This window comes from Pteropus vampyrus, unplaced genomic scaffold (genome assembly GCF_000151845.1).
Source record: "Pteropus vampyrus isolate Shadow unplaced genomic scaffold, Pvam_2.0 Scaffold217, whole genome shotgun sequence".
Lineage (NCBI taxonomy): Eukaryota > Metazoa > Chordata > Mammalia > Chiroptera > Pteropodidae > Pteropus > Pteropus vampyrus.
The window spans coordinates 655,015-676,981 of NW_011888998.1; the positions used below are offsets into that span (position 1 = coordinate 655,015).

At 50.9% G+C, this 21,967-nt stretch overlaps 1 protein-coding gene across 2 annotated transcripts; it reads left to right on the forward strand.

Annotated features, from left to right (window-relative positions):
- Nucleotides 1–511: 511 nt before the first annotated feature.
- SLC41A1 (solute carrier family 41 member 1) lies at nucleotides 512–21,152 on the forward strand. Of its 2 annotated transcripts, none has more exons than XM_011372969.2 (11): nucleotides 512–985; nucleotides 3,534–4,593; nucleotides 9,949–10,056; nucleotides 11,160–11,231; nucleotides 11,847–11,991; nucleotides 12,130–12,276; nucleotides 12,877–13,024; nucleotides 13,915–13,994; nucleotides 14,942–15,076; nucleotides 15,407–15,555; nucleotides 18,551–21,152. In XM_011372969.2, exons 2-11 carry the CDS (start codon nucleotides 4,219–4,221, stop codon nucleotides 18,734–18,736), a joined length of 1,545 nt encoding a protein of 514 aa, XP_011371271.1. In that variant the 5' UTR covers nucleotides 512–985; nucleotides 3,534–4,218; the 3' UTR covers nucleotides 18,737–21,152. The 2 variants fall into 2 exon arrangements, with proteins under 2 accessions (XP_011371271.1, XP_011371270.1); XM_011372968.2 differs by lacking the exon at nucleotides 512–985 and adding an exon at nucleotides 1,423–1,833.
- Nucleotides 21,153–21,967: the final 815 nt, after the last annotated feature.

Sequence of the window (21,967 nt, forward strand, 5' to 3'; positions counted from 1 at the left end):
AAGTTTCCAGGTACTTCAACCTTAATTCCTCAACCAACCCTACACCCTCTATTCAAAAACGGATCCTTTGCGGTGAAGCCCACTGCTTCCTAGTACAGTCACTACTTCTGTCTCCAGGCTGAGACCCAGTATTAGAAGCCAAACTTGGAGTTCTAAGAAGACACTGACATTTCTTCTGCTAGGTCTTATGAAACTGCAGGCCATTGATGCAAATGTCCCAGCAGCTAAACTGGAATAATCCTAAATAAAGGAGTGGGAGGTGGGGGGCCGGGTTGTATGTGTTTGTTATACTTATCCAAAGGAAATTACCTGCTCAGCGCGCTCTCGCTCTAGCTCTCGCTCTCTTTCCCCAATCTTTTCCTCCCTCCCCTCCCCCCACCCCCAACTCTCTCTCTCTCTGTCACACCTCTATTCCAAACCCCATCCAGGGGTCTGGAGTCACGCTCGAGTGCCCCCTGAGCCATTTTCCGGGAGGGAAAGGACAGGAAGGAACCACTGGTCACAGGTTCCAGTGACAAGAGGGGAAAACCTGAGGGTGGTGGTTCCTTTCTGGGGGAGGTCGCACCCCTTGCACAAAAACATCCCGAAGAGAATTGGTACCGAGTTTGCGCTGGATCGGTAGAGATACCCCAGGGAGGAAGTAGCAAAAGGCGAAAAGGGAACACCTCTCTTTGATCCCACAAGGTGCGTCAGGGAAAGTTGGATTTCGTTTAGCCGGGGATGGAGACATCTCTTCCCATGCTGCCACAGGATCAGTGGGTCAGAGGAAGCCAGGTTCCACTCCGCCCCGACCTCAGGTGGTGAGTGTGGGACTCCAGCCGTGAGTCTGACTTCTTTCCCTCCCACTCGCCCATCTCCACCCCTTTCAAGGCCGGGACTTAAGGCCGGTTCTGTCCGGGCTGAGCCATCTGCTTAGAAGAACGCGGGATCTGGCGGAAGTGCGAGGTGACAAGGCAACCAGAGAGCAGCCGTGACCAAGAACGAGGTAGGGATGGTTCTCTTCGAGCGCGGGGCGGCTGCTGGAGCCCGCAGGCTATACAGGGGGGGGCGTCCCGGTCTTCCAGAAGGGCCAGAGGCGCAAGGAAACACTCAGGATGCCAGAGCAGGCGCGCACAGGCGCACACGCCTTTCGCCGGCGAGGGGGGCTCCGCGCGCGGCGGGCGGGCCCGAGGGAGAGGACACCGCGCGACGTCCGCCAGGCAGCGGGAACCCGGGCGGCCTGCCGAGGGGCGCTGGGACCCGCGCGGTCACCGCGCCGCGGGACCGCGGGCTCCCAGTTCCCGTCACCCCGCGCACCGCGTTTCCTCGGCGCCCCGCCTCCAGGCACAAAGCGAAAGAAAAGGGCCGGGGGAGGCGGAGCCCGTCCTTCTTCCGTCCCCAATTGGCTGCTTCAGCTGTCCATCCAGAATCTATTTTTGATGGGGGGGTGCCACCCAGTCTGCCCCAGATCACGTTTGCCACTAGCAGCCAACCAGTCGGGCCTCACTCCGCGGGCCACAAGCGATTGGGGGCGAGTGAGCTTGGCCCCACAGTCTCCCGTCCGGGTCTCCCCCGCCCGGACCCGAGGCACTATATCCTGCCGTACCCGGCCATCCCACCCTCCCCGTGGAAGCGAAGCAGCGGCCTCGCTGTAACGCAGAGGCGAAATGTAGCCAGCCGGGGGTCGCGGCTGGACGCTCGCTTTGGCTGGGGGTGTGGGGGGTCACGCGGGGGGCCAAGGAGGACTGCTGAGGAAAAGGAGTGATGAGAAGAGGGGGAACCCTGCACCCCCCGAGACCACGGGCCCCTGCTGCCACTCGCCAGGCACCCCCCTTCCTTCCAAACGAGGGGCAGGTCAGTCCTTTTGGGTCGTCGTGTGTGTTGGGGGGCGGTCGGGGGAAGGCTGCTGGACATGGGGCGGGAGTCCTGGCGCGCAGCGCATTTGCTGAGTCTGAATCCGGGAGAGGTGGAGGAAGCCACCCAGTTACTTCTCCCCCTCCCTGGGTTTGGGGATAATGAAACAGGTCTTTTGTGTCCCCGCCTCAGGGTATCCTGGTTCCGTTTCGCTTCTTTCATCCCAGGGCCTTAGGCCCCTCCGAAGTCTCTTTACTGGAAAGACTGGAGTGAGGGACTGGCTTCTACTACTGCCAGTCCCCTTTCAGATTAGGTGGCCTGCCTGGAAGACGGGAGGAAGAAGGAGGGTCAACTTTAAGCAGACGCAGAAACTTTCCTGGCACAGGAGCAGTGGACTCTCTCTTGCTCTGAAATTTCCTCCTGGATCTCTAGTGAGGGGCTTTGAAAGAGCCTCAGGACTGGATGAAGGAAACTAGAAAAGGGAGTCCTGGTGACTTTCTATGGTGACTCCATAGAAAGACAAAACAATTCCCATGGGCCAGTTACTGGAGTTTGACCCACCCTTTCCCAAACTGGAGTTGACTAATTGTGTGTTTAGAATACTTAAGAACCTGGTCATCTTACCTCGGGAAATTCTCTTTAAAATTATTTTTTATTTATAAAGGCTATTCTGGTGAAAGGGAACAGGGTGGAATCAAGTCCTTGGGATTCTCTTAGGCAAGAAAAGTGGAGTCATTACAGCTAAAGAGGCGTGCACTTGGGAGCAAGTGCATTTTGGCCTATGCTACTTTGTTTTTTGTTTTGCTTTTTTTTTTTATTTTTTTAGTTGGTGCTTTTGTTTTTTGTTATTTAAGAATTCCACTATATCCAACTCTCAGTAACCCTGAGGAACAGGGCGAACCTAGAGAACTGAAATGTGTGCATAATAACCAGTAGTTTTCCCCTCTTTCTCTTCAAACTGAGATAACTCCCTTGTCCTATCTGACAAGCTCACAGGGCCCAGAGCAGGGGGAGAGAAATAGAGACAGAGGCCTGTATCCAAGTCAGCCAGCCTCTGAGCTTTTTGTAACACTGTTGACTTTCAAGGGCAGGAGTGGGTTCGTCCGCCTCTGGCTCTTGGCCTTGGTCTGGCAGGCTTGCCTCATTGCCCAGAGAGTCCTCCTATTTTTTTTTTTTTTTTCTCAGGGGCTAGGGCACTTGAGGGTCTGGGGACCTTCACTCAGTGATCAGATTCTCCATTTATTCATCCCGTGTGGCTGTCTCGTGACTGTAAACAATCGTATTCTACAGTGTAGCAGGGAGTTTGTGACTGAATTTATAACTGATCCCACTAGAAGACCACACCTAAATAATCTTAGATTCTTAATTCAAGAAAGGCTCTCCCCCAGGACATCCCTGCCCACCCCAGGTTGCTGAAAAGACAATGCAAGTTCTGCACAGCATCTTCCCCATCCCAGGCTGCTGACCGCTGTGGTGATCCCTATGGGACAGTGGGTTGCTGGTTGGGGAAATGGCAGGGATAGCCCCTGCTGGGCCTCCACATGTTGCAGTGCAGGAATGGGTAATTTCAGTGGAAAGAGGGAGGCAAATAGAAAGCCCTTTATGCCTGCTTTGTGTCTGCCTTTATGCCTCCCAGTACAAGCTGTCCCTTGCTGTATCATAGTGTTCTCTTTTTCTTGTCTTCTTCCTTCCCACATAAGGTGTTCCACACAGGTTCTTGTGACTTGAAGGACCAGGGATTTGGGGAGGTACAAGGTCTTCCCAGGAAGGAAAGAAATCTCTGGAAGAAAGGAGGAAGACGACAGACAGTGCCCTGGGACCAGCAGAGATGGAGGAGCTGTGAGGAGTTTGAGGAGCTTAAGGAGCTGGGCCAGAGGCGTGGGAAGGAGCCACAGCCCCAGGCCCAGGTTGCCTTCTAAAAGACTTGAACTTAAGCTACTTTTCATGAAAGAAGGGCCGCCTCAGAGGGCACTCAAGACGTAGCTGGGCCCTTCCACTCTGGATGCCCTCTGCTCTGAGGAGTCTGCCGCTGAGAACCAAAGAAGATAAAGGAGCCAGATAAATTTCCTCCCCTCACCCGACCAGCACTGGCTGGCGAGAGTCAGGCATCCAGGCATCGGCACCCCTAGTGGCTGGCTGTGGGGTCTGGTGAGGAGTTGCTGGTTTCCTCCAGCTTGTGGCTTCAGTGCTTGATGGGGCTGCCTGTTAGTAGATCAGTTTTTGCAGCTCCTAGTAGGAGCAGAGAGCCGTGGGAAGAGATCCTGCGGCATCCAAGCCTGAGTTCACCCCAAGACTAAGTTCTTTCCTGAATTAGAGAGGGAGAGAGAAGGCAAAAAGAGAGATAGAGAGAGGAAAATTTCCCCCTTACCCTCCTCCCTTCCCGTCATGTCCTCTAAGTCAGAGCCGAAGGACGTCCACCAGCTGAATGGGACTGGCCCTGCTGCCTCACCCTGCTCTTCAGATAGCCCTGGACGAGAGCCCTTGGCTGGGACCTCCGAGTTCCTGGGGCCTGATGAGGCTGGGGTAGATGTGGTGGTGATTGAGTCTCGGGCCAACGCCAAGGGGATTCGGGAGGAGGACGCCCTGCTGGAGAACGGGAGCCAGAGCAATGAGAGTGACGACATCAGCACAGACCATGGCCCCGCACCACCCTCACCGCTCAAGGAGACCTCCTTTTCCATCGGGCTGCAAGTGCTGTTTCCCTTCCTCCTGGCAGGCTTCGGGACTGTGGCTGCAGGCATGGTGCTGGACATTGTGCAGGTAGGACCTGGGTAGGGTAACTCTTGACCATGAATCCGGGGCTACTTTTCCTCCTGGGAAGCTGACTCTTGGAGCTTTCTCTCCACCTCCCTGTCAGAAGCAGCCATTGCTTCCTGGAATACTGTTTCCCTTTGGATCATGTCCTCAGTTTCTTCTTGGTCTGGTTACTTTCTACAGAAGCCTCGAGAAAGCCCAGTAGCCCTGGGGAAGTAGTCAGGGCCATATTGCTTGACAGCTGCAGAATCGGTTCCAGAGCTCAGGCTTGGAAGAGGAGAGATGGACTGGGGCTGTTGCCTGCCATCCCCCCGGGGCGTTCCTGCTGAGCTCTGGTTCAGCAGGAGACATAAAATGGGTCTTCTCTTTAGGCTTTCTTTTCCTTTCACTTGGGGTTTCAAGGATACCCATAGTAGAAAGCTCAGTTTCAAGTCTCCCCTTTATCCCCCTGCTGGGCAGGAATTTGTCAGGCTGCCAAGAGGGTCTCAAATTAAGTGAGAAGGTTCTTAAAGGCATTTGTGTTGCTTATCTGCCTGTAACCTTGGCACTGATCTCCTTGGGGAATGGGGGTGGGAACATGCTGTCTGATGCATGATTAGGGGGGTGGAATGATAAGACCTAAAAGTGCTAATTGTATGATATAAATGGGGACAAAATGTAACCAGACCTAGGCAGAACTCTCCTCTTGGCTCCTTACCTGTCTTCATGAAGCTGCCTTGGGCAAAGAAGGCTCTTTTGGAGGCAACTGGGTAGAATTAAGGGTAAGAATTGGCAGGTCCTGGAAGATAAGAGCCAGGGATATGCTATGCTAGCATATTGTGGGATAGGACTTAGCCAGAACCTCCAGATTCAAGAGACAATGTTTTCTTTCTAGATAAAAGTTTTTGAAATACAGAGGCACACAGAGCTTTCCAAAGATGCTGGGGTTGGTTATATAAGTTAATCATTACCAAGTATCATATTCCTGCTGAGTGCTGGGCTCTGTCCTAGGTACTCGGAGAAGTACAGAGGCCAATGTGTATATGGAAGCTGAAAAGATGAAAGTGGATGACAAGCGTGGGCTTGGGCAAAAGTGGATTGGCAAAGAGGCATTCTCCCCTGTCTGGCTTGTTCCTGTGGCTGTGGACATTTCTGGGCAGGACACTTAGTTTCTGTCTCACTTGACCAATCCTTTCTTACACTTTGTACAGCTCTCTATATCCTGGAGTTGCCCTAGGGCCCTTCTCCTTGGACCTAGAGGATACCTGTGGGTGGGAGGGTGGGGGGTGGCTCAGGCAAGTAAAGGCTAGGCTTACTTTAATCTGATCTGAAAGGTCAACTCCAGCCCCACTTTCCAGATTCTCTCACAGCTTAGAGCTTATCTCTAGGGATTTCAGTCTTAATGTCTTGACTCCAACTCTTCCTGGCTGTGACTTTCTCTCCTGCTGCTGCCCTCACAAAGGGGTAGGAGGCTCAGGAAGGAACACTGTAAGGCAGGTGGGAGGAGCTGAGGGATAGAAGGATAAGGAGGAGGTACTGGCAGGGCCACTGAGGTGGGAGACTTAGTTAGGGTGATTGCTCTGAATCAGGATTATTTCTGAGTATGGGGTGGCCAGTATCATCCCTCACCACCAGAATATCAGGAATCAATCAGCCCCACCCCCGCCAATGACAAAGAAAGAGCAAGAAGAAGAGCTGCATTTCTGAGAAGCAGTGAAATATGTAGATCCCCCCATCCCACCCCTACCCCTCTCTCCCCACAAATTGGGGCTGTTCTTCCTGGAACACACCCTTTTCCATCCCCAGCAGAGCAGGAAGGCGTGGGTGAAGATTTGGCTGACAGTTTAGCTGACCGGTTTGACTTCAGGGGCAGGCACTCCCAGCCAGGATGGATAGGATGGGCCCGAATTAAGCCAGAGGGGGAAGGACACACTGTCTGCCCCTGCCATATACTACCCACTCCTGACCTCAGGGCCACCCTGCTTCTGAGCTGCTTCTCCATTCATCACCAACGTCTCTTCCTGGAGCATGTTCACATGTCTGTCAGAGGCTCTTCACTCGCACCCCACTCCCTAACCCCCCCACCCCCCACCTGAGTTGCATCTTTGAGAGGCTTTTGTGCGTGAAGAAAGCATGTGTGTAGGAATTGGCTACTCTGACCCAAGTGCCAACTCAGGGCTTTGCTAAGCTGGGGTCTGGTCATGTGAGGTTGCAGGCAGTATTCTGTGCAGATTGAGACTTGCATAGGGGCTGTTATTTGGCTGCTTGTTCTCTTTGCCTGTCTCTCATGTTAGCCAGTGCTACTAAAACCTCACACATTCTAGGTCCTTATGTAGTTAAAAGGAGGAGAAGGAGAAGGGATTTGGGGAGTGCTTATAGTGGTAGCCAGAGGGGCTTAGCTGAGTTTCATGCATTTTTTTTTTTCTTGAAGAATCATAAAGACAAACAATATTCCTTAGAAACAGTTGAGAAACTATTACTTGCGTACACATGGAGTATTTCTTTCTGGTCTCGTTCACTGGGCCAGTACATACACATTACATACGCCTACCTGGAAAACCAAGCTTTTCACAGAGCTGGCAGCTGGGAAGCTGGAGGGGGCAGATGGTTTGCAGTGAGGAGGGGATTGGAGGCTGTGCTCAGAAGAGGAGCTTTGAAAGCCCACAGTCAGCCACCCTCCTGAGGGGAGGTGGGCGGAGGGGAGTTCTTGCCTCTCTGGAGCTGTTTGTCCAGTTTAGGAAGAGAAGGAGGAGGCAACACAGAGCAAGGCCAGGCCTGCGGGAGGTGGAACCGCAGTGGTGTGCACCAGCATCCAATAGTAAACAGTCCCTGAGTTCTTCCAGGACAGATGGGGCTCACTGGGGCTGCCTTCTCTCTGGGGGCACCAGGGGTGAGAAAGGATTTGCATCCTTCATCTGGAAGGGGCTGGCTCTTCCTATAGGTACCTGGAAGCTCAGCTGCTATTGCTGAGGGGGATGGGGCAGGGCAGAGGGTTTCTTTCCCATCCTCCGTCTTCAGAGGAGGGCTTCCCTAAAGAAAGTCCTAGGCCCTCCACCTGTGAGGGGCCCGGCCAAGGGCCCAGGTCACAGCATATATACTATAGCTCTAATGATATGAGCCCTTCCCCAGGGTCCTGGTAGGGACACTCCACCCCAAACGCATATACAAAAAGAACTCTGATGAGAAAAGAAAGGTCCTTGCCTTATGAGACCCCCCACACACAATGTCCAGCCTCCCCTGGTCTCTAGCCCTGGCCCCAGCCCCTCTGATATCCATGCTCATCTTTTTGTAATTACAGTAAAAAACACACAACATGAAGTTTATCATTTTAACCATTTTTAAATGTATACTTCAGTAGTGTTTAGTGCCTTCACACTGTTATGCTGTCTCCAGAACGTTTTCATCTTGCAAAACAAACTGTACCTACTAAACATTAACTCCCTTTTTCTCTCTTCCCCCAGCCCCAGGCACCACCGTTCTACTTCCTATTTCTATCAATTTTAGATACCTCATATAAGTGGAATCATACAGCATTTGTCTTTTAAGACGAGCTTATTTTACTTAGTATAATGTCCTTAAGGTTTATCCGTGTAGCATGTGACATGATGTCCCTCCTTTTTAAGGCCATCGTATTGCATTGTATGTATATACCCCATTTTGCTTATTCACCCACCAGTGGACACCTGGGTTGCTTCCACCTTCTGGCTATTGTGAATAATGCTGCTATGAACATGAGTGTACAGATATCTCTTTGAGACCTTGCTTTTAATTCTTTTAGATATATATCCACAAGTGAAATTACTGGATCATATGATAGATTCCATTTTCCATTTTTTGAGGAACTGCCATACTGTTTTTTATAGTGATTACACCATTTTACATTCCCACCAACAGTGCATAAGTATTCCAATTTCTCAACATCCTTGCTAACACTTCTTTTCTAGGTATGGTATTTTTAATAGTAGCCATCCTAATGGATATGAGGGATACCTCGTAGGTTTGATTTGCAACCTTGCTCATCATGACAATAGAGTGTCGGTGCTGGAATTGCCTTTACAGACCATCTGATCTGGCCCCTGAATTATACATTCTACAGTCAGAAGCTTGAGGCCCTTGTAATTTGTGTAAGGTCCCCCCTGGTCTGTGTGGGGAGGATGCCGGCAAGACAGCATGAGGCCTCTCCCCGTAGTCTCTTGTTGGAAACTTAAGGCTTTCAGTTCAGTGCCCTTGTGCATTACAGCACTTTGCCCTCTGCCATGATGCCCTAATCAACCTATGTACTTCTGCCTGGCTGCCTGCCTCCTCCTCCCTCTCCAAACCTGAAGGCTTTCCATTCTTAAAACAAATAAAAGAACTCACATTGCAGCCAGGGCCAGGGAGAGAGACACAATCCCAGCCTTTTTTGCAAGTCTTTAGTTTCATTGCAATTAAACTAGCTTTTAAATAGCCAATCCTGGCTCCTGTGTTTTTCCCTCTTAGCACTAATGAATGTAGTACTCTCTGAACCTCAGTTTCTTCATTTACAAGACAGGGATAAAAATAGCCCTTACCTCACCGGGTGGTAGATAGGATGAAATGGAAAATGCACATAGAGCACTTAGCCTAGTGCACAATCTACTTAATAGATGTTTGCCCAAGGAACTGGTAGAGAACCATGCCTGATGGTCCCAGGGCTAGAACCTATGTCTCCTGACTCCCAGCCCAGTGCCTTTTCTACAAGAGTACACTTGACTCTCCCAGCTGAGAGAGTGGGGAAGGTGTATGGGGTGAGAGAGTTCAGAGGAGGAATAAAAAGCCTCTTGCAGACCAACATTCCAAGACTTGGGTACCCTGGTCTTAATTCACAGCCCGTTCAGAAAGAAAATTGGTATGGCTGAGGCCCAAAGTCCTTCGAAACCAAACAAACTCTAATCTCAGCCCCGTGGAGCTCAGCTCACAACAGCTGAGACAACACCACCCAAGGCTGAGGCCACTGAGAAAATGGACTAAAGGCATAGGGGTCAGAGATTGCAATTTGAGGGGAGACCGCAAAGGAGTTTTGAGGTGTAAGCCTCCTGGGGTGACCCAGCTATGTGGGTTCTCACCATCCTTTTACCCTTGGCTTCAAAAAGCAGGCAGAGGAAGTAGAGCCAGGCTAGGGTCTCCTGACCGGAAGAGACCCTCTAGGTCACCCATGTGTTGGGTGGAAAGAAGGGGGACTGTGTTGTTTGGAACACCATGGGTTTGGTTTGGTTCCAGAGTTCTTGGAGGAAAGGTGGCTGGTGTGCTCACTTCCTGCTGATTCGATTTCCTCCTTAAGCCCCTGATTCCAGACTATCTTTTCAACCTTGACACTATCCCCCTGGGACACTGAAATTCCTGGGTTCTGTTTTCACCTTGTAGCACTGGGAAGTCTTCCAGAAGGTGACGGAGGTCTTCATCCTGGTGCCTGCACTGCTGGGCCTTAAGGGGAACCTGGAAATGACCCTGGCATCCAGGCTTTCCACCGCAGTAAGTGTCCTGGCTGAGAGGAGTGGGGCGCGCAGAGGGCTCCAGGCAGCACAGGGCCAGGCTGGGAGATCACTACTGGCCTTTCTCAACTGCTCAGGCCTGGAGTATGGGTCTGGGGTGGGAGGATGTAAGGAGATCCCAGGCGGGGTGTCCTGCTCCTGGCAGGGGCTCCCTGCCCCAAGTGGTTCCCAGGCTCAGTTTCTGGATGTCCCAGCCATCCCTGGACTCTTGCCCCACCCCCTGCTTCGCAACCTGCCTCGTGACTGTTTGTGCAGCTTTGACAGGCAAGCATCACGCTGGTCCCTCCACCTGCACAGATGGGGGCCTCCTCTGATCTCCAGCCCTACTCTGCAGCTGGGCCGGAGCAGAGCCAGGCCTTCCCAGCCCCCCTTCCATCCCATTCCCTTTCCCCATGGCTTTTAAAGGGATAGACAGGGAGGGTTGCTCATCACTCCCACCTCCTACAACCCCTTAGATCAGCCATGATGGTTCAGAGGCTGAACCAGATACAGGGACATGAGGTGGGAGGTGGGAGGCAATAAAACTTAGGAGGCCAGGGGAGCTAGGTGACAAGGGTGTCCCTATGTGGCCACAAGTCTGGAGCAAGCAGTAGAGCCAGCCTAGCCTCCCCCAGGTTGCCCCACTCTGGGCCTACTCCTGTTCGATCTCACTCCTTCCTAAACACTCTCGCAGCCTCAGTCCTGCACCAGTAGCCGGCCTTTCCTTCCCTAGGACAGCAAGCTGGCTGCAGAACTGGGGATCCATCAGGTCATTCTAGCCCATGCAGAAATGGGCTGCCCCAGTGAGCAGGGTGGAGAACGGAATCTGCCTCTGCTCAGCGGCTGTCTGAGAGGAGCAGAGAAAAGGAGGCTGCCTGGGGAGCCTCCTTCGTGCCTCCACCCAGCCACAGGAGCTCAAGGTTCTTTAACTCCTTCCCTCTCACTCAAGCCCCCCGATCCTGCTTCACTCTGCATAAGGGTCATGTCCTGGTCCCAGTGTCATAGGCCACATGCACTGCCTCCTGATCTAGGCAGGGTTCTAATGGATGGAGCTGCAGGCCTTTTCCAGCCTGGAACTTCAGCCCCCTGTTCTCCCTCTCCCAGGCCAACATCGGGCACATGGACACACCCAAGGAGCTCTGGCGGATGATCACTGGGAATATGGCTCTCATCCAGGTAAGAGATCAGGGACCAGAGCGGTTGGGTTGAGCATCCTCCTTGGTCAGGAATCTGAAAGGCTTAGGTCAGCCCCAGCTGGCTCCTGAGCGAAGCTCCGACATCCTGCTGAGCTGGCTTCTCCCAAAGCAGCTTTAGGAGGTAACTAGGTTTCCCAGGACAACAGCCAAAATAGGAAGGACCCCAGTATCTCAATGTCAGTTTTCAGCTCTCAGTACAACAGGGGACTCGTGTCCCCACAAATCAGATTTAGGAGTGCTGAGGTATCCTTGACCACCGTTGTCCTATGTCCCAATTAGGCCACACGGGTTCTGCACTGGAGTCTTCCCCCTTGAGGCCCAGGCCTTCTCTCTGGACTGAAGTCTCAGGCGCTGTTGAACCTCACCCCAATCCCCAGAGGAACACATTCAGCCAGTAACATGTCCTGGGCTCCTGCAGGGTGCGCGGCCCAGTTTCTAGTGTCTGGTGTGAAACTAAATAAATAAAGACAGCATTCCCACTTGGGAGGACTGGACAGTCCTGCCCAGCCTGCCTCCTGGGGCTGCCGAAGACCAGGAAGAGGTCTGGCCAAGTGCTCAGCAGCCTCAGCTAAGAAGCTCTCTGCCCCCTCCTCAGGTGCAGGCCACAGTGGTGGGCTTCCTGGCATCCATTGCAGCCGTCGTCTTTGGCTGGATCCCTGACGGCCACTTCAGTATCCCACATGCCTTCCTGCTCTGTGCCAGCAGTGTGGCCACAGCCTTCATTGCCTCCCTGGTACTGGGTAAGGAAGGGGGGGGAGGGGCAGGGGAGTAGGGAGGCCTGCCCCAGAGGTGTCAGCAGGGCCTGGCACTCCCAGTCCCTTTTGTTGCTACCCTTTTACCTCTTCTTACCCTGACTGGCCCCTCCCCATCCTCCCCAGGTATGATCATGATTGGGGTCATCATTGGCTCTCGCAAGATTGGAATCAACCCAGACAATGTGGCCACTCCCATTGCCGCAAGCCTGGGTGACCTCATCACCTTGGCACTGCTGTCAGGCATCAGCTGGGGACTCTACCTGGAGCTGGGTGAGGCTGAGGCCACCAAGGGTGTGACCTGGATGGACTTCTGGGTGGGATTGGGACAGATGGTAGTGGATTTGCAAATGTGTAAGCATTTTTTCTACGTTTTTTATTTGGTTGGAACCAGTTGTAATAACTCCCCACCTTAGAGAGTTGAGACTAAGTGCTTATCTCAAATAATGTAAGCAGTAGGGGCTGGGGGGGAAGTATCTAAGAAATATATTCTGCTGGATCCTGTGGATTACTGCTTCCCTTGGAAAGGGTAACAGAAAGGAACGAAAGGCTGGAATCTGCTTGCGAAAGGAAGAAGAGGACGAGAGATAGCTATTTCTGGGGATCAAAGCAAGAAACCTAGAATCTGGTCTCTGCCCCGAAAGAGTCCAATGCTGGGGAAGCTTTTAACCTTGGCCTCCTCATCTACAAGATGGAAGAGGTTGGCCCCACCTATATCCTAGGCTTAGTTTGAGGATCAAATGAGCTAATATATTTTCAGGCATTTAGTGTGGCATTGCTGTTGACTGTTGAGATATTTGCAGACTGAGCTATGGGGAGGCAGGGAGCAGGGAGCCACAGTGCTCACCTTCCTCTGTTCTCTGCTTCTCTCAGATGACTGGCAGTACATCTACCCCCTGGTGTGTGCCTTTTTCGTGGCACTGCTGCCTGTCTGGGTGGTGCTGGCCCGACGGAGCCCAGCCACAAGGGAGGTGTTGTACTCAGGCTGGGAGCCTGTCATCATTGCCATGGCCATCAGCAGGTAGGCCCAGGCCCTGGGTCCACACCACCACCCTCGTCTACCCTGCCACAGACTCCCTTTGCAGCCCTAAAGAGAGGAAGCTTGGCACAGAAATGCCTTTAATAGTGCATCAGTCACAGTTCCTTCTGTTGCAAGTGACAGAAACCGTCTGAAATGGGTGTCACTGAAAAGCAGAATGCTTTGGCTTAGGGAACTAAAAAGGCACAGCTAGATTTAGGAACAGAAAAGATATCATCAGGGTTCCACTATTCTCCATCTCTTGGTTCTGCTTTTCCCTGTGCTGGCCTGGCCTGCAGTTCCAGGCTTATACTTTTCTTATTCATTCTAATTACAGTAGGAAGAGAGAGATTTTTCTCAATGATTTCACAGGGTCCCATTATAGAATTTCATTGGCTCTCCTTCAGTCACAAGACTATCCCTGAACCAATCACTGTGGCCTTGGGGTTGTGATGCTCAGATTGCATGGCCCTGGGGCCTAACCGTCATCGGAGCAATGTCACATGAACCACAGCAACTGAGTTTGAGAGAGGTGGTTCCCTGAGGAAGAGCTCAGCACTGTTACCAGAAGGAAGAATAAATACTGAGCAGGCAGAACAGCAGAGGTTCTCATGGGCAGGTCACCCAGCGGGCGGCTCCTCTAGCCAGCTTGGGAAGGCGGCTGCCTGACCTGGCACCACCAGCTTGCTTGGGGGCCACTGTGCCAATTTGAATGTTATGAGCAGCAGCAGCTGCTTCTAGCAAAAGAGGTGAGGACTAGAAGACGAGAAACCCTGGGAGCCACTTTGTTTCCCTTCCTCCCCAAGGCCACGTGGGCCTGTGCCTCTAATCTCGGGAACTGGAACACAACCCTTCAATGGTCTCTGTGTCATTTATCTTTGTGTCTTATGTAGTGTGGGAGGCCTCATCTTGGACAAGACTGTCTCAGACCCCAACTTTGCAGGGATGGCTGTCTTCACACCTGTGATTAATGGTGAGTCTTGGCCTCAGCTGCCAGAGGGAAAGGAGAGGGCAGGAGAAGACGACTTGGGGGGGGCTTTGTATTAGTCAAGGTTCCAGCAGGCAAGAGAATTCAGCTCGGGTAGCTCAAGACTTTAATAAAGGGACTGCTTCCAGAGGCGGGAGCAGGGTAGAAGGACCAACAGGAAATGTTGAGGCTCCCAGAGATTAGCAACAATAGGAAGCCCTAGTCCCCAAGGGTCAAGGGGAGGAAACAGGATTACGAGAGCTCAGAGAGAGCCATCCTCTGCCCACAACAGGGGTAAGCTACTGCCGTAAAGCAGAGGATCAGGAAAGAAATGCCTGACCTCTCCCTCCTCCCACCCTCTGTGATCGCCTACTGGTCGGGGCCTCTCGTTGAACAAACCCAGTGAGAAGCAGCCAGCACGGGAGGTTGGGTGATAGGACAGTAGAAGCCAGCCTTGCAGGGCCCAGAGCAAGGCCAAGGAGAGCAGGGAGTAGGTTGGAAAAGGGATGGCAACAATAACAAGCATAGTTCCTGGCAAGGTACCAGATTCCAGAGTGAAGAGCTCAAACCTGATACTTGACATTTGTCACTGGAACCAGCGCATGAGCATTGGGTGCTTGGGTCTGCTCGGAGCTTTGGCTGAGGCAAGGCGGGCCCTCGTCCCAGACCTGTGTGCAACAGCAAGTTCACACACTGTACTGGTGGAGCAGCCAGGCTCCCTGAATCTATAGATCTGCCTGTGTCCCTTATACTCTCAGCCACACCAGGGTCACTTGAGACTGCCATATCTCCATAGCAGGAAGGACGGGAGGAGCCTAGAAAACTCTCCTCCCTAGAATGGGGGAGGTTGTCTTCCTTCTTAGTGTCTCACTCTTCTTTTGGGGACTGTGAATGGGTCATGCCTTCCCCACTCACCCCTACCCCCATGTCTAAGGTCTTATGTGTCTCTGCAGGTGTTGGGGGCAATCTGGTAGCAGTGCAGGCCAGCCGCATCTCCACTTTCCTCCACATGAATGGGATGCCAGGAGAGAACTCTGAGCAAGCCCCTCGCCGCTGCCCCAGCCCTTGTACCACCTTCTTCAGTCCTGGTAATGGCAAAATCCCAGCCTCCTAGGTCCATTCCAGCCCTGGAGGGAGGGGGCGAATAATCAGTGAACTTCACTTAAACTGCCGGGACCCAGATACACAGGTTCTTCTTCTCTGTTGGGCTGAGCCACCTGTTGTGGAGGGCGGAGCCCAGGCAGGAAGGCTGTCCTTTCCTGAGGCGCCCTAGGGGCTGGTGAGCAGGGATGGAGAGATAGAGGCAGTCAGCTGTCTGCTGCGCTGGAGTATAACGTGGTACCTCCTCACTTTGAAAATCTTTCTGGGGCCAGGTTTCCTTCTCTCCTCCTCCTCATCCCCTTTCTCCCTGGTCCCAGATGTGAATTCTCGCTCGGCCCGGGTCCTCTTCCTCCTCGTGGTTCCAGGACACCTGGTGTTCCTCTACACCATCAGCTGTATGCAGGGCGGACACACCACACTCACACTCATCTTCATCGTCTTCTATATGACAGCTGCACTGCTCCAGGTATGGACTTGACAGGGGCACAGAGGGGCCAGGGCTGCCCTGCAGGGATTGGAGGGGAGGCCCAGGCTTGGCTTGTCAGCAACTGCTACCTCTTTCTCTGGGACTGATAAACACCGGACAGAGGCTCAGGAGAACAAGCTATATTTCCAACAGAGTCACTAACATGCTGTGTGACTTTGGCCCGGTAGTTTTATCTCTGAGCCCAGTGATACATTTGTAAATTGAGAGGAATGGATCAGAGGTGGTAGTTTCAGGACAGTGGTTATGGGGCTAAGTAGGTGGGCTTCGGCCGCAGAGCTCCACTTGGCTCTGTTTTGCATGCTGGGCTTCCTCAGGAGATTTTATATGAATAAAGGATTTCACAGATTGAAAAAGTATCAAAACTTTAAGATCCTGTCCAGCCTTGCCATTCTGTAGTACTATGATGCTCTCTCTCCTTTGTTGTATTATTATTACATTTTTTCGACCTTTTATTTTGCAATGATTATATATTCATGTGAAGATGCCAAAAACGTGTGCAGAGTGATCTCATATACTATCCACCCAGTTTTCCCCAGTGATAACCTCTTGTATAACTATAGTTCAATGTCAAAACCAGGAAATCAGCACTGATACGATCTTCAGAGTTTATTCAGATTGCACCAGTTTTAAATGCACTCATGCATGTGTGTTTAATTTTGTGTAGTTTTATCACATGTGTAGATTTATGTAACCACCACCACAGTCAAGATACGAAGCTGTTTCATCACCACAAGACTCCCTCATGCTACCCCTCTACAGCCACTCTCACCCTTATTATTGCATTTTAAATTTCTGTAGATTTGTTTTTTGAATGGGTAATAACAATCACAGAGTTCAAAATTTTTAAAGACTCATAGTGAAACCTCAGTAAAAGGTCTTCTTTTCTGCCCTCCTCCCAACCACCTAATTCTCTTCCTCACAGGCCATCAGGTCAACCAATTCTTAAGTATCCTCCAAGCTATTTCATATTTATATATGCAAACGTATATTTTTTTCTTATTTTCCTCCTTTTTTTACACATAGGTAGTGTACTATATACACTGTCCACACCCTGCTTTTTTCACATAATTTATCTCAGAGATCATTCTACATCAATATACAAAGAGAACAGCACCCTGATTTTTTATGGCTGCATTCTATACTATTATAGAGATGTACCCTAATTTCATTGAACCAGTCCCCTGTCAGTAATTGCTTATCCCTCCAACCCCTCACCCCGACCTCGAGAAAGGTTGTATGTTGGGACATCTTGGCAAGGGCCGGGCTGAGAGTCAGCCATGTGCTTTATCCCTGCAGCAGTTACCCAGGTCGTCGCGTTCCCTTACAAGTGGGGGCTACGTGCACTCGGTGAGAAAGGGGAGGGTCTATGCCTGGAGGTTAGCCCTTGACCTGTTCTGGGAAGGATAAGCCTTGGCTCTGCGACCCATGACGAGCACGCTGGGAGACACTCTCACCTCTGCTCTCTTCTCCAGATCTGTGGAGGGCCAGAGCCTGGCACTTGTCCCCTGTAAAGGTTCTTCCCAGTCCTTTGCTGCCTCCTCTCAGCCATGTGTCCCAGGGCCTGCTCAGGAGGCTGGAATGTGGGGACAGCTGCTGCTATTCCCTTCCCGGGACATGTCCCAAAGTCCACCTGGCCATGCTCTTTATTTGGAACTCTTCTGAAGCTGCTGGAAAGGATATGAAGTTATGGGGATGGGAGGGCTGGCCTGGGCCAAGGCCACGGGAGTAACAGGCAGCTATGTGCAGGGCAGTGGGGAATGTGAGGGGTGCTAGAACCATAACCTCTGGCTCCTTGGAATGAAGACAGGAGAACAACCAAGTTTGCCTAAAAATAGATATTATTTATGGCTTCTGGTTCCCATATCTGAGCCCCCTAGGGCAGAATTCATATACCATGGTATTTGCAAAGTACAGTCAAGAGTAAAAACTCCCAGATGACTGTGTTGGAGCTTTATCGTTAGAAACCATTTCATTCTCACACAGATGCGTCATTTAGGGAATGCAAATGTCAGGGACAGTGCAGAGCATGTAGAAGGTGTGGGCCTGCCCACTCCCCCATAGTATCTAAATCAAGCGCATTTCCTTCTTAAAAATGTGTCTGACTCTCGCTAAAATGCAGAATCTGTTTTAGGAGATCCAGGGTGAGGCCTGAGATTCCGCATTTTTAACAAGCTCCCAGCTGCTATTGATGCTCCTGGTCCTGGGCCACTAGCAGGGTTCGAATCTAGATCAATCTTAATTGTCTGGAGTAGTGGAAGGAGAGCAAGGGCACAGATAAATCAAAGCAGCAGATAATTCAAAATGTCTTTTGAATTGCTATGCACTGTTTGCTTTCTATTTAACAGACTTGTTGGTAATTGTATTTTGCTAGAACTAACGATAAAACACACTTGAATTCTTTGAGCCCACAACAGCAGAATGGAAAGGGTCAGGAGGAAGCCAGCTTGGGATAATCAGCTATTACTCAGACAACTGTGCCAGCAGCAGCCTCAAACACTGTCCTTATTCCACTCTGCTCCAAGGAGAAACAACTCGTTTGAAAAGCCAACTCCAACCCTAGCCCCCTGCCAGGCTCCTGGAAAGGACAACGTGGCAGGAATCGGAGTGACTCGAGAATAGGATGACCTAGAATTAGAGGCAAGAGGGCTGGATTCCTGCAAAATGTAGGATTTCAGTCAGGAAGCCCCTCATTTGGTAAATTTGAGAGCAGAATGTCATGCTGATGTGGATGACCCCAGGGAGTAGAGCATCTCCCTTTCTAAAGGGCCTACATTACCTCTGTCATCTGCTCAAGGTGATAATTGCTGGGGTGGGGAAAGGGCACGGATATAGGAAGGTCACCTTGTAGAAAGATGAACTGTCCCAGCATTCAGGACTGGAGAGCCAAGCCTTGTGATGCAGTGATGGGTCCGATCTTGTGGCCTCTGGCTCCCCCTGGAGAGAGGGATGGCCACAGGCCCTTCTGTCTCTCCAGGTGCTGATTCTCCTGTACATCGCGGACTGGATGGTGCACTGGATGTGGGGCCGGGGCCTGGACCCAGACAACTTCTCCATCCCGTACTTGACAGCACTGGGGGACCTGCTTGGCACTGGGCTCCTAGCACTCAGCTTCCATGTCCTCTGGCTCATTGGGGACCGAGACACGGATGTCGGGGACTAGCCTGGTCACTCAAATTTCTCCCACCCCTCTGCACTTTCTCTTTGAATTTAGTCTTGTTCCCCTTCCCCCACCCCATTCCACACCCCCATCTCTTCCTAGGACTTCACTTTGATACCGAATTCTCATTATTTTCAATGGGAATTTTTATACATTGAGCCAAGTTTGTAGAGCAAGAATTCAGGCAGGACAGATGGACTGAGACAAGCAGTACGATTTTCGAGACAATCACCAAGTGCAATTTCATGGTGGGTGCCTCCAGGTGAGGTGGGTTGGGGCAGGAGTTTCCATCTGGGATCTGGGGACATGCTTTAGCAAACTTAGTCTTGGCCCTAATGAGAAACCCTTTGTAAGTGGGCTCTGGTGTTTTTCTTTTCTTTTTTTCTTTTTGGTTGAACAGAGGGATAAATATCACCGCGCGCGCGCGCGCGCGCGCACACACACACACACACACACACACACACATTTTTCTAGAAATGGACTAGGCAGGAGACAGCTGCTCTTGGCCCCATATAATCCTAGCCCTGTTTTCTGCCCTCTGGACCTAGGCCCTTGTGCTCTCAAAAAGAGGGAGGTAGACTGACTTACCTGAATTATGCATATGTCCCTTATCCAATTGTCTGGTAAGCCACACGAACCCCTCCCATTCATCTTTTTCCAGTGGATTGTCACATCCCAGAAGAAATGAGCAGTGGCCTGGTTTCCTTGTTGACCCATGTCCACTCATAGGTTTGCCAAGATCTGCATCCTCCCTGGGCCCAGAAGATTAATTCTTTATCTCTGTTCAACCTTCATGTCTAATTGTCCCTAAGCACTACCTTCTCCAGAGCTTGCCAGGTTGGGTTCCGAGATTAGGGATGGGAACGGGTATGTAGAAAATGGTTGGGAGGTTGAGGACTACCAGGGGTGTTTCACTATTGCTGTTTCCCCTGAGGACATAATCATGTGGTCACAGACTGTAACTTCCTAAAATCACTCATTCTGTCACACTGCGAAGGTCAGTTGTCCTCTTTCTTGGTTTCTGCCTATGTTCATCATTCATTCATTCATTCATTCAGTGAATATACAGCCTCCCCAAAAGGAGCACTCTGCAGGCATGGTCTGAAACAAACACTCCTTGAGCAATATTTATCGAGTGCCTACTAGGTGTTAGGTACTGTGCCAGGCACTGACTAGCTGGTGGAAAGGGAAACACAGCTCTAACCTCATCTCATCCCCCAGATAAAGTCCACATGCTCCTTTCAATCTGGCAGAGAAAGTCTCTTAGTTGTTAAGTATTTGCATTTATATCACCAAGCCAGGTTATACCTGTGGATCTCCCTCCTGGACCCCACCTCTGTACAATGCTGACCACAGCTATAGCCCCCAACCCCATTGCTCAGCCAGTGTTCATTTCCTTAAATGACCTTCACCTTCCCTACCCTCCACCTCCTCCTTACCAGCCACCCAAAAGAGGATTCAGAACTAGAAGGCTGGACATCACCCGGCTGCGTCTACTTTCCTCTGCCTAGCACAAAATTGGGAGAACACTGGAGTCTCTGTCTCTTACCCACATGTTACTCTGAATAGATCAGAAATCTGTCCACACTCACACATGTACAAATATGGGCATTTGAAAGCAGGATTTTTTTCTAGCCTCTCTAGTCACAGCCTCCCCAGAAACCCTTTTGTCTGTCACCTAAAGGGCCCACCTCCCAGGGGAAAGCCAGGGAATGACTTTGTCTCTTACCAACACTGTGCCTCATCCCAGGAACTCACCCTCTTCCTCCATACTGTCTTTTTTCTCTCTCCGTTTCCACCCAGGCTGCCTTCTGGAGGCTAGAACCTTAGAATCGGAGGGAATTATTGAAGTTATCTAGTTAGAATTGTGTCCAACAGAGTTTATTAATACCAGCCTGGGCTTGTTCCTGCTCATCCCTCAGGCCCTCTTTCATCTTGTCCTCCACCTCCAAACACACTTGCACACAGACTCCTCTGGTACAGACACCAAAACCAACTCCTCTGCCCCTGAGGCTGTACCCTGTGATCTCCAGTCACCCCTGCCCCAGCCACTCACCCCTTCCTCATCTCTCACGTTCGGCCAGGCTGCCCTGGAAGACTGTAGCATCTCCTTTGCCAGAAAAGCGGGAAGGGTGGCATGCCCCTAGCCCTGAGTGTGAGCAAAGGGAGGCTTGTGGGTGAGATATAACGAAAATGAAGTTGACTTTCATGGAGGATTCATTTCTTTTCCGCTGATTGCACAAACTGCATGTACTTTTGGCCTGGCTGCAAGGAGCGACCTTGGTTTACTCTTGTATCCTTAAAAAGTTACAAAACTGTGTCTTAAGAGAATTATTTATAGTTACTATAACTGAATTGACAAATGTCAACATAACTGATAAATTATATTTGGTAAAATAAAGAAGACGTTTATTTAGGTGGTTGGTAGTTCCTATGTGTCTCATCAAAAAGCTTCAGCTGTTGTTTTGGGCCCCTCTGTAGTCCTGCCCCCTCCTCTCTCAGACATGGAAAGGAGCCACAGTGCGACAAGAAATGAAACATCTCTTAAATACAGAGATGTGTGATAGAAGACACACGTCGGTCATTCACTGAGAAACGATGGTGCCATGGGAAATCTAGAAGCTATTGCAGTGTCCTTGCTTTCCGCTCACTGACTCAGCCTTGGTTGCGGTATTGTGCCAAGGAGTTAAGATTCCTTCTGTGCAGAGGCTTACAGTCTGGTTGGGTCAAAATAATAATAGCTGTTATTTGTTGAGTACTTACTACATGCCTTCACCGTGCTCAACCCTTTAAGCCCTTAGAAATTTACTGTTGACTACAAAGGGTTTGGAGTCAGACAGGCCTGGGTTCAAATTCCAGCTCTTCCGCTTGTGTTTGTGAGACCTTGGTTAAGTTATTTACCTAACTGAGCTTTAGTTTCCTCATCTGTGCTAAAACTATTTCCTAGGATTGTTAGGAGTCGGCAATAAGGTCATTTACATAAAGCACTAAACACTGTGCCTAGCACACACTAAACCCCAAAATACTAGTCAATATTAAAGTGAGGGGGAGGGAGGCCAATGACTAGACAATGTCAGTGCACTGACCATAGGGTAAATCGAGGGTAGCTATGGGAGTAGGCAAATGGAAAGGACACTTAACCAAGTCTTGAGGGTCAGGAAAGTCTTGGAGGAAGCCTGGAAGAATAGGAGTTCCAGAAAGTGGGAGAAGAGCCTTCCTGTAGGGAGAACAAAA